Source organism: Aulonocara sp. 'chitande type north' Nkhata Bay, linkage group LG9 (genome assembly GCF_057382095.1).
Source record: "Aulonocara sp. 'chitande type north' Nkhata Bay isolate Kocher_YH1m ecotype deep benthic linkage group LG9, A_spYH_male_GT1.1, whole genome shotgun sequence".
Lineage (NCBI taxonomy): Eukaryota > Metazoa > Chordata > Actinopteri > Cichliformes > Cichlidae > Aulonocara > Aulonocara sp. 'chitande type north' Nkhata Bay.
In genome coordinates this window covers 24,492,306-24,509,045 of record NC_141352.1, presented here as the reverse complement: position 1 = coordinate 24,509,045, position 16,740 = coordinate 24,492,306, and the positions used below count along the sequence as shown (strand labels likewise).

At 40.6% G+C, this 16,740-nt stretch overlaps 2 protein-coding genes across 4 annotated transcripts; one reads left to right on the top strand and one right to left on the bottom strand.

Annotated features, from left to right (window-relative positions):
- Positions 1–81: 81 nt before the first annotated feature.
- mastl (microtubule associated serine/threonine kinase-like) lies at positions 82–6,205 on the bottom strand. Of its 2 annotated transcripts, none has more exons than XM_086306634.1 (12): positions 5,878–6,205; positions 5,655–5,792; positions 5,434–5,573; positions 5,255–5,343; positions 5,058–5,164; positions 4,782–4,941; positions 4,268–4,416; positions 3,062–4,132; positions 2,580–2,721; positions 1,395–1,508; positions 1,182–1,283; positions 82–830 (listed from the first exon to the last, which is right to left on the bottom strand). In XM_086306634.1, the coding sequence occupies exons 1-12, from the start codon at positions 6,046–6,048 to the stop codon at positions 673–675; spliced, it is 2,541 nt and encodes an 846-aa protein (XP_086162760.1). In that variant the 5' UTR covers positions 6,049–6,205; the 3' UTR covers positions 82–672. The 2 variants fall into 2 exon arrangements, with proteins under 2 accessions (XP_086162760.1, XP_086162761.1); XM_086306635.1 differs by having other exon boundaries at positions 5,913–6,039.
- Positions 6,206–6,542: 337 nt separating this feature from the next.
- LOC147322205 (ATP-dependent zinc metalloprotease YME1L1-like) lies at positions 6,543–16,485 on the top strand. Of its 2 annotated transcripts, none has more exons than XM_086306637.1 (18): positions 6,543–6,802; positions 7,367–7,486; positions 9,712–9,880; positions 9,978–10,079; positions 10,624–10,733; positions 11,543–11,693; positions 11,815–11,898; positions 12,318–12,491; positions 12,618–12,770; positions 12,857–12,989; positions 13,078–13,140; positions 13,424–13,536; positions 13,725–13,880; positions 14,010–14,161; positions 14,249–14,375; positions 14,871–14,944; positions 15,445–15,531; positions 15,621–16,485. In XM_086306637.1, the coding sequence occupies exons 1-18, from the start codon at positions 6,767–6,769 to the stop codon at positions 15,789–15,791; spliced, it is 2,175 nt and encodes a 724-aa protein (XP_086162763.1). In that variant the 5' UTR covers positions 6,543–6,766; the 3' UTR covers positions 15,792–16,485. The 2 variants fall into 2 exon arrangements, with proteins under 2 accessions (XP_086162763.1, XP_086162762.1); XM_086306636.1 differs by having other exon boundaries at positions 11,815–11,922.
- The last annotated feature ends 255 nt before the right edge of the window (positions 16,486–16,740 follow it).

Below are 16,740 nucleotides of genomic sequence, written 5' to 3'. Positions count from 1 at the left end.
CTCCTGGTATTCCCTTCACATTTAATTTCTTTAAGAAGTGTATAGTTGAGATTTTTCTCCAAATAAAATTCTGCAAAAATACTCAAAGCACACATCTTGTTACAAACAGGTTTTATTTCTTTTTTCTTTTTTCCTCAGAATTAAGATAAAATTGTGCATGTAGCAAGAATTAACCAGTAGTGTGGAAAACTGAGCGGATACAACAATCAAAATTAGAAACATTACATAAAAGAAGTCCTGCTGGGATAAAGTAACAGTCTTGTCTTGAAACAACGCTACACTAAATTTACACAGTATATAAGACATTATTTATGAATATGTTTTTCTTCAACACTGAAACATGACATTTGTACCAGTACAGCAGAAAATGGAGCATATTAACTTTAACATCCTCATCACAACAAAATCAAGCACCAGATAAAGGGATGCCTTGCTAGTAGAGTAATGCAACGCAGTAGTGCTAACATTAAAAAGATATTTCTTGTAGCTAAGTGGCCCTTTTTGATTGCGCAAATGTAAAATGTTTTCTTTAAAAACAATATTACAACAGCGAACAGAAAGGCCACCCTAATCCACATCTTCACCTCGCATTTACTTGCAGAAATCCAAGGTAATGGTCTGAAGTGTTTAAAAATCACTCTCGCATCATACATTCGAGCGAGAGAACAACTTCTAAAGACTGAAGCCGGACACGGCAATGTGCTGAGCATTGTTTCTCGCATCAAAGTAAGAGGTGTCGGTTTCGTCGTCTGGTTGAGGTATGAAAGGCATCGGCTGGTTCTGCAGGTTGTCCCAGTCCAGGCCGTGAAACAGGGGGTGGCACTTCAGTTCTAATGGAAAATATAGGCAAATGACAAACAGCAAAACACACAACAGCCCATTTCTTCTTCTTCTTTTGTTTTTGAGAACATAGGTCCAAATTAACTTCCAACTTCTAAAGTCGGTATAAGTATTTTATGTTAAGTTAATCAGTTCTAAAATGGGGTGAATTTTCTGTATTTATATTACATTTTTCCTTATTTATTCATGTTTAAAAAATATAATAATTTGTGTTTTTATTGATGTGTTTATTTCTGTTTGGATGACAAATACTGTTGAAATTTTCACTTCATGGGATAGTTATTTATAAAGCCAGTTGTTTCTTTCTCTTTTGGTCTTTTATTTTGAAAGGTGGTCTCTACCTTTTAAGCCAGCGCGCTTTGTCATGTCCATGGTCAGCAGGATTTCAATGGCATTCCTGGAGTCTACAGATAACTCCTCCTCCCCCTCAGGCCAGGGTATATCTACAATAGTTGATAGTAACGTAGGCGTGTTGGTAATCGAGAAGAAGCTTAATGAGTTACATATTTTAGATGGTTTTGTGTTTGAGGGTTGGAAGAGAAGAGCAAACCCACCTCTGTTCAGAATATTCTGGAAGACCAGCTGGGGCGTCTCGTCATTGAATGGCGGCACACCTGTGAGGAACTCGAAAAGACACACACCAAGCGCCCACCAATCCACCATGAAGTCTGCCCGGGTAGACGACGACGACAACGACAACAAAAGAAGAAGGAATAGTCACATTTTTGTACAGCCGTGGGCCTCAAACGCCTCACTTTTCCCTGTGATTTCTGTTAGAGTGCACACTAACTGCACCGCAGTGGCAAAAGCAGGGACTACGTTAGATACTGAGTACTGGGGAAGAAAACATTCTTTCATTCTCACATACAAAAACCTAAAAACAAATCATTAGGATTGGTTCGTATTAAAATTTGATGTCAATTAAAACAGGCAGAGTTAATTGAGGGTAAAACAAACAGGGTGCCTGCAAACGTTGTGCTTCTCAAGACTTATTTTTTAGTTCTCGATAGCTGCACAGACTTAAAACCATGATTACAGTTATAAGTCTCTACTACTGAGCGAATAAGACAATAGATAAATAAATCCATGTCACAGAAGTCAAATAGCAGCGATCAAGCTACAAAATGGCATTGTGCAACTGCCAGGCGACACTGCCCTCAATGTGTTAACATTTGAATTAATAACAGCATGGCAGATCAATAAGTTATTATTAGATGACATTTTGTGTGATGCCAGTGCCACTGTGCATTGACAGTGTGTCAGAATTGCTCAAATTCTATAGATTTATAAGAACAAAAAGAAGAAAATCTTTTTTTGCCAAATTAAAAGCACATCAGCCACAGCTAATCTGATTCCCCTGCTGGCACAATGGTGTTAAAAGAGACTTGAAAGACCCAATGCTTTAACCTTTAGAATCACACACTTGAACCACCATCCCTTTCCCCTTTAATTAGGCCCACAGTTTGTTCACCGATCCAAAGGGCAGAAACAGCGGGGAAAGGGAAACGGGGCAGGAATCCGCTCACTTCCTACAGCGTATTAGCAGGACGGGGAACATGCAAGCTCGCTTGCAAAGAAACATTAATGTTAAAAACTTACCACACTGACCACTTCCTGAAACTAAAAGAGAGTGCCTGTCACAAGAGCTACAATGTCAAGAAAACTATTCAGTTAAAACAAGACTGAGACTGACTGACTTTGGCATCGTTACAGAACTTTTGAAGATTTCTCTCTCTTACCATGTGGTTTTCCCAGAAGAAGCTCTGGAGCCAAATAGTCAGGGGTTCCTAAAATTGGTACTCTCTCAACAGGCAGTGCTCCCCTTCGGACACTCTTTGGAGTCCTGTAAGGGGTATGAGAGGTCGACATGGGCTGAGGAGTCTGAGGAAACAAAAGCATTAATTTCATTAATATGTACATAATTTATTGAATCATAAATGTAACCTGTGACTGCCAAACTTTATTAAAGTGGTTGTCATTGTCAGATATGTAGAAGATCTTCGAACTTCAGTTAAAGAGGGGCAACCAATTAGAAGAAAGTCAACTTAAAGTCAGAGGACAGGAAGTTGATAAGATAAAAAAGCAATTGATTTAAATTGTGAGACAAGCAAAATTACTCTAGTTGAGCACAAAAATAAAAGTACTGTCTTAACAATGAGAGCGTCAGGTTGCGTTTCTGGGGCTATGCAGACTGCTGTATTCCTCGTCCTTCCGTGCCTACCTGATAGAGAGAACCACTGGAGCTGGGTCTCTTCTGCACTGGTGTTGCAGCTCCAGATGCGACGTTATAAGAAGCCGTTGTGGACACGTCCATAGCTTCCACAGATCCAATGCTAAGTCGGGACACCCCGGACACGTTGGACCGATTAATGGAGCTACAATAACTACGGAAGGCCACGACATTTCGCGGCTTGAGGAATAAAGGGGACTCCGCATCACTGCAAGCGAGCTCGGGAAGTCGGTTCGCAAAGAAACAGCGAGATTCATCTCTTTCCAGAAAATGACCAAGTTTAGGTGTTTCAACAGTGGCCACAGGAGTTTTTGGTAGTGATGCAGTATAGAAGGAGTCTTTACTTTCTTTGTCCTCCTCTGGTGATAATGAATTCCTGTGTTTGACAGGCTCGGTTGGCTGGAGGGATGGATGGCTGTCTATAGTGAAAGACATTTCGTGCATAGACCCGTCAGAGTCCATGCTCAGGTTCCTACAAATGTCACTTGTCCCAGGAAGTGGTGACGTGAAACTCGTGTGTGACAGGTCTTTGGCTCCACCTTCAAATATATCCTCCACCGGCTCTTCCAGTTCATAAAACAGACTTTTGGCTACAGCAACGGGACTGGAGCGCTTCGGCACCCGCTCTTCAGTTGCCTCGATCCCTTCAGTGGAGACCATGAAGTCGCCTATTTTGATGGTGGAAAATGTTCCAGTCAAGCCAGTGTGAAACCTCTCAGTCTCCACAGGAATCTCATAGAACCTCTTGTAGTCTGTGTTTCTCTTTTTGGCTCGGATCTCTGGCGTCCCTGGACTTCTTTGTAAATCTGAAAATGTTCTCTTCACAGATGAGGGAACTGCTAATTGACAAACATTCTCCTGAGCTGTGGAGACAGACTCCTGGTTGTTCGTATGGGATTTATTTTCTACAAGATGAGCTTCATTTGACTTTTTTGATTGACTGCAAGAGGCCTTATCAGAAAAGCAAAAAGTGTCCCGTTTTGTGGGCGGACTGTCCTCTTTGGGCACCTTCAACTCAGATCGCCCTCTCCCGTTCTGGTCATTCATGTGTTCATTCTCTTTCTGAAGAAAAAAAAAGTCACAATATGGAATGAAATGTGAGTGAGACACTTTATGAACAGGAAACTCCAAGCCAAAAAACTTTATTGGTCTTTAATTACACATGGATAAAAATAAGAATTAAGAAAATCCACTTACCTCCTCACACTCCCACAGTGGACTGGTGCCACCGTCAGTGTCAGTAGTGCTGCCTGCACTCATCGTCTGAAACCTGCTCCTGGTCTTCATCAATGTGGGAGTCAGATTTTTTGTCAAATTATGAGGACTAAACACGCTGCTCTTTGGTCCTATCAGATAAAATTTAGAAGAAAAAAACTGAATAAAGGCGAAATTAGCATACATTTTCATTATCTGCATAACTCGTCTTTCCACGTGAACAAAGAATGACAAAATGCCAAGAGGATAGCTCTTGGCTGTCTACTACAGCCTGACAGCATCAGCTAATAATGACCTATCACTTAAAAATCTGCATCATATGCTTTCATGTTGTAACTTCATGGTATATTGATAACCATTTTGTTACCAACTTTAAAGCATGTATTTAACGGGAACCCTTAATATTTCCCCTTTTTAGTAAAATTTCTAACATAATGTAGGCAAAAAGAAAATAAATAAATCAACCCCCCAAAATAAAATGTCCTTGATGACATACTCAGTTTCCAAGGGTAGCGAGCAGGTGAAGACAGGCGATCTATTTTCTTCATTACAGGAGAATCAAGAGATTTATTCCTTGGTTTTATTTTGCCGCACGACATGGGACTGGACACCACAGTAGCGCTGCAGTGACGCTTGCCTTCTGCTGCTGGTGTATTCTGTGTTTAACAGAATAAAGGAAAAAATAGGAATTATGTAACACACACACACACACACACACAAAACAACACATCTGATTGTTTTCCTGCATGTGAAGTGATTTGAATTCACTTACAAATCCAAGGGAGCTGATTAAAGAGAGGACTTGGCCTGGCGTGCGGGAATAATCCTTCTTGGGTTTAGCCAAAGATGGAGTAGTGAGGATATCCATAAGACTCAGCTCTAATATAGAAAGCACAGAGGTAAAGGAACTATTAATAATATTTCTAAAGGTGATGGTTACAATGTGCAAAAGCTGCTGGGAAGTCAAACCTCTGTCCAGCTTGACTTTAGAAAGGCCAAAATCTGTTAGTTTAATGTGGCCTTTGTTGGATATGAGCATGTTGTCTGGCTTCAGATCTCTGGGAAAAAAATTGTTACAGTTCAAAAATGCATATTGACGTCGATCAAATTGAATGAAAGTGCAAGATTTGCATGCACTGTAAAAGTACCTGTGAATTATACCATGACGATGGAGATAGTCTAGAGCCAGTGCGACCTCTGAGATGTATTTTACAGCCATATCCTGGTCAAAATAGCCATAGATATGAAGGAGAGATTTGACATCTCCACCAATGAGGTATTCCATTACCTGTAAGCATAAACAATGACTTAATAAACGGGGTCATTAACATGTTTAACGCGAGTCTATTTTTTCATCTCTGGGCGTTACCAGATAGATCTTGGTGGCTGTTTGAAGGGAGTAAAACAGGTGAACCACGAAGGGACTTTTGCTCAAAGCGAGGGCATCTCGCTCTGCCTTCAGCTGGTTTGTCATGTTTTTATCCACCATATCGGCTTTCTTCATCACCTATGAGGCAGAAGAAATGTGCATTTAAGTAGGCTAGATCTCCCTTTAATGATTTAGAATAAGCACAGGTTAAAAACCCACTAACCTTAATGGCATATAAGCGTGCGTTGCAGTTCTTACGTGCAAGGTAGACCTTGCCAAAAGCCCCGCGGCTGATGGGCTTCAGCACGACGAAATCGTTGATAGACGGCGGTTTAGGGTGATGACCTACAGATTTCACGTCGGCGCACGAGCGATGCTCTTCCTCTGCGTCCATTATTTAACTGCTTTAAAATGAGGGTTACGTCTGTGTAAGCCAGCCAGCTCAAAGTAAACAACACGCACTTGCAAAAGAACGGATTCTCTGGTTTGTTTTGAAATTTTGAATTCCGCAGATCTTTCACGGGGACCCCACTTAGTTGTCCAAGAAAGCGCCTGCGTGAAAAAGAACAACCTGTACTTGAACAACCTGTGTAGTGTAATTAGACGCTAGTTAATTTTGGCCGTCTAATTACAATTAAAACAATTATTTACCAGAAATCCATTATTTTGGAAACTGTTTTTAAATTTTGATCAGGCACTCACGAACAGACCAAAATGAGAAGAACGTGAAAATTAAATAGAAAAATTAATAATAACTGCTACGCTTTTTTTTTTTACTGTAAGGCACCTGATGCAAGTGAAGATTTATTTTGTCATTTCTATGCATTATAAATTAATTTTAATGAGTTCAATGAAACAATCGCAATGATGCAAGCATCACCCGGTAGTAGTTCTTCTTTACGTCATTTTGTAGTCCGTTTGACCTCAGATGCCGGGGGATCCATTTGGCGTTGTTAGCTGAAAAAAAAGTTGTGTAACTGTTGAAAGTTGTGTAACAAGGAAAACCAAAAGGACGCCCCTTTCGGGAGGACGCATTCATTTGGGTTATATAGAGGGTCTGTCCTTACAAACCAGCCCTCCAAAGTCCGTTTTTGTAGCATCCATCGGCAAAAATGTTTTCGCTGTCTTCGTCATTTCAACCACAGCAGGTAAGCCGACTAGATAGCGGTTTATTGACTTGGCTAGCTCATGTGTGTTCTTCTCGGAGTGAATTTAGTCTTTAGTTGTAAGTTAGTGTTTATTTTAGGACTGTTATGGGAGTTATATCGACATGTAGCTCTGCTGCCTGTTGCTTATTTGACCCCCTTTTCCCCTTTAGCTCGCCTAGTGTTAGCAAGAACATTACTCTAGAATAAGCCTATGCTTACGTCACGCTGTCACCCTGTGTCGGTGCGGAGACGAGCGTGATATGTGAGGTTTCGGTCGTGACTTTACCCAGAGATACGTGAAGGAAAATTTAGGTTAATTTAAACAAAGTATTTGAAAAAAATCATTCAAAGAGTAGAGGTTACGTAACTCGTCTGCCGTATGTGGGCCAAACCACTCTATGTGCAGAATAAAACTGACATAACAGTCCTGACCACGCTGTCTCCGCCTGGAAGTCTCATTTAAAAACAAAAAACAAGTAGAATGGGAAACGTTAAATGTACATGCAGAAAATGTGAGGTGCTATGAGAGTGTTTTAAGCTACTGCTGTTCTTGTGTCTTCCCAGATGATAGTGCCTCTCAGCCAGCTCATCAATGCCCTCCACTCTCTGAAGAATTCAGCCACAACTTCAATCCAGGCTCTTCACAAAGACTTCAGTCCAGAGCACAGTTCATTTCTGAGAGAGGTGAGCTCCATCTCCTGAGGATAGTAGCTGATGGTGACATAGTACATGTTTTGTTAAAGTGGACTATCTGAGGTAAACCACAGATCTGTTGATGGCGACTTTATGGAAGTATGTTTATGAGTAAACTATTGAACTACTCTTAACACTAAAAGTCTTGGTTACCAAAATTGGAAAAAGAAAACCCTCATCATCCTCGTTAGAGATTTTACCTGTTTGGGACTCTTCTCTGGCTCTGCATTAGACAGGTTTTCCTCATATTTATCTGACTGGGCTTTCTCTGTTAGGTTGAATATATTCTTCTCCTTTAACACTGTTTCTCTAACCTGTGAGCTGCAAGGCTTAATCCTGGGTCCATTATTGCCTTTCGTTCTACATTCTTCCTTTAGCTGGCATTATTAGATTTGTTTTTTTCTGAAAACCTTCATCATTTTCATGCCAGTAAAATGCATATACAGCTGAATTTCAAGCCTTATCAGCTGGATAGATTGTCCAACCTAACTGAATGTTTATCCGGATAAGTTACTGGATCTCCAGTAATTACTTTGCTATGTATTCCAAAAACACAGAGGCTGTGATTATAGTTCATTGTGTTGCTTATCTGCTAAGTCCAGTCTTCATAATCTTGGTGTTATATTTGATTCCTCTCTGGGCTTTGACTCACATGCAACATCTACTTTGACGTACCTGTTTTGTTTTTTCAATTTAAGGAGTATTTCTAAATTGCAAGGTATAGTTTTCTCAGATGAACTTGAGAAAATGTTATGACTGATATATCCTAGTAAGCAAGCTTGTGTTACTCCTGTTTTATACTCCTTACATTTGTTCTCAGTTTATTTTAGAATAAAGAGCACTATCTAAACTTCTTCTTAAACACGCTCTTGCTCACAGTCTGAGATCCTAGGCTCAGAATTTGTTGGTTGTTCCTCAGGTGAGATTGAAGACTGGAGGCTATTGCATTTTTATTGTGACTATTTCTCATTTTTATTTATTTTTCTGTGTCATCTTTACTTATGTACTTACTTACTTTTAGGTGATCAGTTGCTCCATAGAGTAGGGCAGGGCAATATGGCCAAAAGTATTTATCACGATATGATAATATATGTCGTGTCCAAATTCATGGGCTGCATCCTCCTGAGGACCCGGCCTTCGCGGTCTACGTGGGCCAGGTCCTCAGAAGGTCGGGTAGGCCGGAAGTAAACGGCCGTGAAATTGGACGGTCCAGCCTTCAGATCTGCGTCACCGCTGTCTCGGTGGAGTTTAATAAACTCGGCCGTCTGCTCCTTGCTATCTAAAATATAACAGGACACTGGCGTAAATTCTCGACTGTCTCATACTTCTGTTTAATCAGTTTTCTGTTTGACGTTTAGTCAGCTGTGTAAAAACCAAGGAGGAACCCACCCGGGGGATTAATAAAGTTTTATTTTATCTAATCTAATAACTTTAATCTCAGCCAAACCGATTTACTCACGAACAAACAAAACACTGAAAAAAGCCCAACAATAACATTTTTAGGTTGTCTAAGTGACTTATATATTACGTTTAACCCGAGCAGCGAAAGTCCGCGGTGATCTGAAAATGATGTGCCGGGAGTTGTGCCGTTCTCGGCCGCATCAGTAACCCTCGAGCTCCCGGCTAGCTGTCGAGCTGGTGGGTAGCAGACGTCTCCGAAAACGTCGAAGCACTTTTGCAAATATGCGATATCTTGATAAACCGAGCAGATATTTTATGTTTACACAGCTACTTTCTTGCCTGAAAATATGTTAAAAGTTTATTTTGTGACCGAGAAAGATGAGTAAGAGTAATTTTAAAACTTAGTAGCGGCCGCCATTGTTGGAAACTGGAGTTTGGCTGGGCCGCGCTATGAATTCTGGGATATGGTAGGCCATGAAGGACACACCCAACCCATCCTTCAAATTCGGGGAAAAGGAGGACTCATTTGTCGGCTGCATTCGGAGGAGTCTACGAATTTGGACAGCCTTCGGCGCGTCGCTGTGACGTAATCGGTCTACAAATGCGGCCTCAGGAGGATGCAGCTCATGAATTTGGACACGACCATAATATGTGAACAAAGGCACTGCGCACCTGCGTTTACCCATATTCTATCGCGATATTTCATTCTCTTATTATTGCCTAACATTATACTGGTATTACCGTGAACAGTATGATATGGCCCAGCCCTACCTTAGAGTTGTAGATGACCTACCTTTGCTGTTCTTCACTTAAAGCCCAGTGTGAGTCTGAAGGATCTGGGTCTGTCCGAGCTCAGGGCGAGTCAGCTGGACGAGCTCGTCAGCAGGTTACTGCCTACACCGGGACCAGAAGAGCCTCCCGCTGTTCCTTCGATATGGAGAACGAGCCACGTTTCTGCAGACAGCTTCTTTCACAACAAGCACGGTGAGCAGCTCAGTCGAGCTTTATTTATTTAACCAGATGTTTTAATGTGAAACAGACCTTGAGATTTTTTTCTCTTTTTGTACGATTTGTCTCACAGGGTTCTCACACAGGAATTTGGGGCTTTTTGGCTCACGATTATTCCACAGACAATACCACAGCCCACTAAGACAAGCTTGCTCAGAACTACAGTTTTTGCCTGGTAAGAAGCTGACGTTATACAAACTTAGTGGCATTAAAGCCCCTTTCAGGCATGCACTCCTTTCCATTTATCTGAAGGCACCTGAGCTTTTTTGGCCTCATGCCTGAGTGAAAAGTCAAAACACAATCTTACAATTTATACAGGTCCAATATATATGTTCTGTATATGCTCTTCGTTACGTTGCTTAGCTCTCAAAAAGCAGTCTTGGTTTAGGCCTTCAATAGCAGTAAGACGGAAAAAGCAATTTGGGGCTATCAATGGCTCCACTGGATGGCTTTCACTGTCCTTAACACTCAGTTTCACTTTACAACAAACAGGTTCTGTTTGTTATGAGTTGGTCTTCACAGCAGGGCCTGAGCTAAAGACACTGGCAATGATTACATTTTCAAAAGTGTAGTTACATGCGATTAGAGCACAGCTAGACTTACTTATGATAAACAGCTGTCATTTTAACAGACTGAAGAAGCCAGAAATCTTATATACCCCATGTCTGAAAAAGGTTAAAGATACTTGACATATAGTCACATGTTTTCTGTCTGTGTAGTATGGGTCCAAAGTCGCGGTTTCAAGACACTTCGATCAAGGACCAGACGGGCGGAGTCTGGTTATGACGGTCCCGTGGAATCTGAAGCCTACACTCCAGGCTTCATGAAGGTATGCCACCACACGACTGATGTATCTGTTACACTGTTATGAATACACACTGTTGGTTAATCCAACATAAATTCTGTATTTACTGAATAAGCATTATTTCTCGGACACTGCACAGTTAGTTATGCAGTTAGAATGAACAACATACCGTAGTTTTCGGGTCATAAGCTGCTACTTTTTCCCCACACTGTGAACACTGCGGCTTATACTGATGTGCGGCTAATGCATATTTTCTTTCATGCGGCCAAAAATATTTTGCCTGGTAACAGTAGACCAATAAAATTGATAAGTAGTATATATACGGTATTTATTTTTACCGGTTGTTAAGAGACGTTGTAATGTTGTTTTTGCACTGTTCTGTAAAAAAAAACATAAGCAACGTAATTTGTGTGTTACCGATACGTACGTATACTTAAAATTAGCCATGTTACAGGCGCTGTTCGAGGAAAAAAAGCATTTGCAGTATGTATTTTTGTATGTTATCATAACGTCTATGTTACCTTATGGAATAAATTAAACGTTAAAAATCCTCATGTGTAATATTTCTGTGTAAATATCTCATATTACAAGTGCAACGCATACGGCTTAAAATCCGGTGCGGCCTGTACAAGTACAAAATTGATTTTCTTTCTAAAATTAGAGCATGCGGCTTTTAATCAGGTGCACTCTGTAGTCCGGGATTTACGGCACTTTGACCCTTTAGCTCGTTCTACAACTTGACCAAGTCGTTGCAGATTTTGAGTTGCTATTTGAAGCACACATTTAAAAGAGGGGGGAAAGCAGATTTACATGTCTACTTTTTTCCCTCTCAGGGATTGCTCTTGAAAGAAAAAGGAGTCGAGGCGCAGTCTTTGGACCAAGTGATACAACAAAAAAACCTTCCAGAAAACCAGCAGGAGGCTTTCAAGACGGGTTTCACTGAGGGGTTCATGAGGTCTCAAGCTTTGACTCAGAGAACACAAGGCATGTGGTCCAGACAAAGACACAGTTACCTGTTTTTCATTATAACAGTTGGTGGCAGTGCTGAGCTGAGTACAAAGATGAAGATTGGCTGATTTGTTTTTTTGTCTGTTATGTTTTACAGACTCACTGAGGAGAACCAGGTTGATCCTCTTGGTCCTCCTCCTCATTGGTATTTATGGCCTCTCAAGAACCCCGTTTCTCTCCGGTAAAGGCCCCTTTTCTGATGCTGGTTTGTTTCAGTCTTCATTCTTTAAGCTTTCAAATTAAATCGTAATCCTATACGCACACTGCCTGCTGATTTACACCTTCCAAGGGTGCAAAAGCATTAGAAAAGAAGTGTTTCACTTAATGTTCACCAGATTTTCAGCTTAAATATTCATATATATATTTATGTATTTATTACAATAATGTACTAGTGCGCATGTAGGGTTTGACAGATTATTTTAGTGCATGATACTGTGCTTTAACATATAAATATCTATACAAACTATTTTTTATTTCATTACTGTGTTCGTGCTTTATGAATAACTGGTAGAAAATAAATGTGTGCTGCAGGAAGCAGCTGTTTCTGTCAGACATTGCAAATATGTATTTATTGAACTGATTATTTTGGGGATCTCGTAGTGAGGTTCCGCACCACATCCGGTCTTGACTCTGCAGTCGACCCCATCCAGATGAAGAATGTGACATTTGAGCATGTCAAAGGAGTGGAGGAGGCAAAGAGCGAACTGCAAGATGTTGTTGAGTTTCTGAAAAACCCACAGAAATTTACCGTTTTGGGTGGAAAGCTGCCAAAAGGTATCGATGCTGCTAATTCTTTTCATCACTTTTTACTGATCATTAAGAAAATTCAGTGAATTGAATAGGGTGGGGTTTTTTTGTTTTTGTTTTTTTTCTTATGCGTTTCTGTTTGGGTCTCCTCAGGGATCCTGCTTGTTGGTCCCCCAGGCACAGGAAAGACTCTGTTGGCACGAGCCGTGGCCGGAGAGGCCGATGTTCCTTTTTACTACGCCTCCGGATCGGAGTTTGATGAGATGTTTGTGGGCGTTGGTGCGAGCCGAATCAGGAACCTTTTCAGTAAGCTTACTGGATGTGAGAAATTTTAGTTACACTTAAAATTGTATTTTAAAAACGAATATAACCTCTATTTTTGTGTTTTGCAGAAGAGGCAAAAGCCAATGCTCCTTGTGTCATCTTCATTGATGAGCTGGACAGCGTAGGTGGAAAGAGAATAGAGTCCCCTATGCATCCTTACTCCAGACAAACCATCAACCAGCTGCTGGCTGAAATGGATGGGTCAGTGTTAGTTAAACTGAATAGAGTGATAAGTGGTGTAGATACCTTAAATTTACAGTTGCTAATGTTTCGTTTTGCTCTTTTACAGATTTAAACCAAATGAAGGAGTCATTGTTATTGGTGCTACAAACTTTGCTGAAGCGTTGGATAAGTATGTAAACATTTAGGATGAAATGCTTTTTATGTATGCCATAAACATGTTAAGTTTTTTGTAAAGTGACAGTAAAATTAAACCATTTTTTAGCATTTACTATCAGAGGTAGTTATTGTGCAGTTATGCAGCTTCTGATGAAACACATTCGTTTTACAGATATTAGTAAGACGTTTTGAGTGTCATTTTGCGATCGTTTTAAGTAGTATTTGTTCTCCTAAATAAAACTTCAACAGAATAAACTTCTGTGTACTAATTATTGCTGCTTTGCATCACTCTTTAGCGCTCTGGTTCGACCAGGAAGGTTTGACATGCAGGTGACGGTCCCTCGCCCTGATGTGAAAGGCCGCACAGAGATTCTCAACTGGTACCTCTCCAAGATCAAAGTAGACCCAGGTAGGTCTGGGTGTAAAGTATTCAACAATATTAAGGATATCTCCAACTACCTTTAGATCTCATCCTTTTTTTCTCCTATTGTCCTTCTCTGCTGGAGCTAAGCCTGAGAGGAAACCTGTGTTTGCCATTTTTCTAAATGACGCCATTGTCTTTGATCACCTTTACAAACACTGTTTGTTCGTTCCCAGCCATTGATGCAGAGATTATTGCCCGAGGCACAGTGGGCTTCTCGGGGGCAGAGCTCGAGAACCTGGTCAACCAGGCAGCCCTGAAGGCAGCAGTGGACGGGAAAGAGATGGTCACAATGAAGGACCTGGAGTTCGCTAAGGACAAGATCCTCATGGGTAAATGAGTGATCACGGTGCAGCCCACAGCACTACATTTCACATTACACTGATCACCTGTACATTATTAAGTGAGGAGACAGGAACACCATCATGATTATTTCTTTATGTTTCCATTTCACATTTCAGGCCCTGAGAGGCGGAGTGTTGAAATTGACAAGAAGAATAAGACCATTACCGCATACCACGAGTCCGGCCATGCCATTGTTGCCTATTACACCAAAGATGCAATGCCCATCAATAAGGCTACTATCATGCCTCGAGGACCAACTCTGGGCCATGTGAGCTTTTGTTACAGTTTTGCAGTATTGTACGTATTTCTGCTGGGGTTTTTTGGGTTTTTTTTGATAAACCGTGCCGTGTTTTAGGTGTCGATGCTTCCAGAGAATGACCGCTGGAGCGAGACACGAGCCCAGCTGCTGGCTCAGATGGACGTCAGCATGGGCGGCCGAGTAGCAGAGGAGCTCATCTTTGGGAACGATAACATCACCACAGGTACGAAACACAGAGGGACTGATTGGTAGGACATGATTCATAAATATAAAATGCTTGAGCTATGAATAGTATTTTATGATTATAACATTTAAAGGTTTATCAGGTTAACACCTGATTTTTGGTCAGAGGGCCCGGTGGCGCCAGTGTCCTGCAGCCTCGCCTCTGTCAGTGCGCCCCAGGGCAGCTGTGGCTACAATGTAGCTTGCCATCGCCAGTGCGTGAATGTGTGTGTGAATGGTTGGATGACTGAATGTAGTGTAAAGCGCTTTGGGGTCCATGGGGATTAAGTAAAGCGCTATACAAATACAGGCCATTTACCATTTAACACCCTGGGATTTTTCTTTTTTCCAAGTATAAATACACTTATTTGTGTGCTTTTATCAACATAAGAAAATAAATTTGTGTGGTTTGAAGAAGTTCTTATAAATTACTAGTCTCTAGACTTACGCTCTGATTGTTTGGAAGATGACAAAAAAACGTTGTTAACCATTTCAGGTGCCTCCAGCGACTTTGATGGTGCAACCAAAATCGCAAAATTGATGGTGACCAGATTCGGCATGAGTGACAAGGTGAGAATTTAGACTTGTGTGGCAGATGATCCCTGTGGGGTTTTTTTTTTTTTTTTTTTTTTTTGTTTTGTTGTCTGTTTTTTGTTCCAATCAGCATTTAAGGACTTAGCAGTGCTGATCTGGGCTTTAACTGTACATACTGCTGCAGACGTACGTCTTTATTTACAGTAAGATACAAGTTATGAAGCCATACACAACAATTGTCCTCAGTCAATTTATGTCAGCCAAACTTTGTTATATTAAAAGCAAACACAGTAGCACATCTACAGCTACTGTATTGAATGAATTAATCTTGAAGTTAATACAAATCTGTAATAGAAGAAGAGGAGGGGAGTGGACCTAAAAACTGCAGTCTCTAACATTACTGTGTCATTGGGTGTAATTACACACAGCTCAGTGAAAAGCCCTTTGTAACTCGCTTTACAGTAATCACTAGCTACAAGTGGTCGATGCATGAGTAGACCCATTGTTCATTCATCTTGGTTATGTGTTTGTTACAGCTAGGTGTCATGACCTATGGAGACATTTCAAAGCAAAGCCCCGAAACACAAGCAGCCATTGAGCAGGAAGTCAGAGCTTTACTAAAGGTGAGCAAAATATGTGTCATTTAAAAATAATAATTAGAATTTTTTTCTATTCTATTTCTCAAAATGTTTTTTCTCTCTCTTTTATTTAGGACTCATATGAACGTGCTAAGGATATCCTCAAGACTTACAGTAAGGAGCACAAGAAGCTGGCTGATGCCCTCCTAACATATGAAACTCTGGACGCCAAAGAGATCCAGATGGTGCTGGAGGGCAAATCACTGGACCACTATAGACCTCAGCAGCAGCAGCAGGCGTTGTAGACTCATACATATATATGCACAACTGTGCAATCAAGCACAGGCCTTTGGGAGGCCTTGTTTTGTTTGTATCCCTTTTATTGTCAATGTGAAGATGACACTGAAACAATCATCAACGCTTTGATACGTCTCATCATTTACTTTCCTTCAGTGATTTGTAAATCATCTCAGTTTAACTGTGTGAAAATAACTATTTGTTCTCCCCAAAAAGTCACAAAGATGGTTTCATTCAGGGCATTTTTTTCTTTCTCAGCTCTCACAGGGAGAGAAAAACAAAACCTCAGCAGCGGTTTATGCACCAAGGTCATATTTCGTCTCATATGAATTTGTTTGCCGTCAGATTTTTCTCACATATTTGTACTAACCAGTGATCACAATGGGACCTTAAAGTACCTTAAGCTGGAAAGTACCTTTTGGCTATGACCAGGCACAGGTGCTACTGCTGTTCATTGTTGAACTCTTCAGGTTAGAGGTTTTCTTTTTTTTTTTTTTAATATGCTTGCATTTACCATATACATATCTATTTTCCTTTGTTCTTATTTATTGAAGTGCCCAAAGGTAAGACCAGCTGTAGCTGATAAATGAGAAGTTGTGTGTATATACTGTAAGCTTGTAAAAGAAATGCATTGGTGCTTCTGTTTGTGTCTTTAGATTAAAGCCTTCATAAAGCTCAAATAAAGATTCCTCTTACAAATCAGCCCTGATTCTTCTTTTGGGGTTTGTTTGTTTGTTTTGTGGTTCTTAAAACAAGTTGTAGCATTAACACATCATCACCTTATAAAACTGATAAAAAGGCCTTAGTTAATTATTAATATATACAACAAATAATATCTAATATATGTCTCTACATTGCTTAGAATTCAATATAATTCAGGTAGCAGAGTTTATTGAAGCCTTTTCCACTGTTATCTGTCATAGCTGAAAACAGTGGAAATTAACCTCAATCAAAATA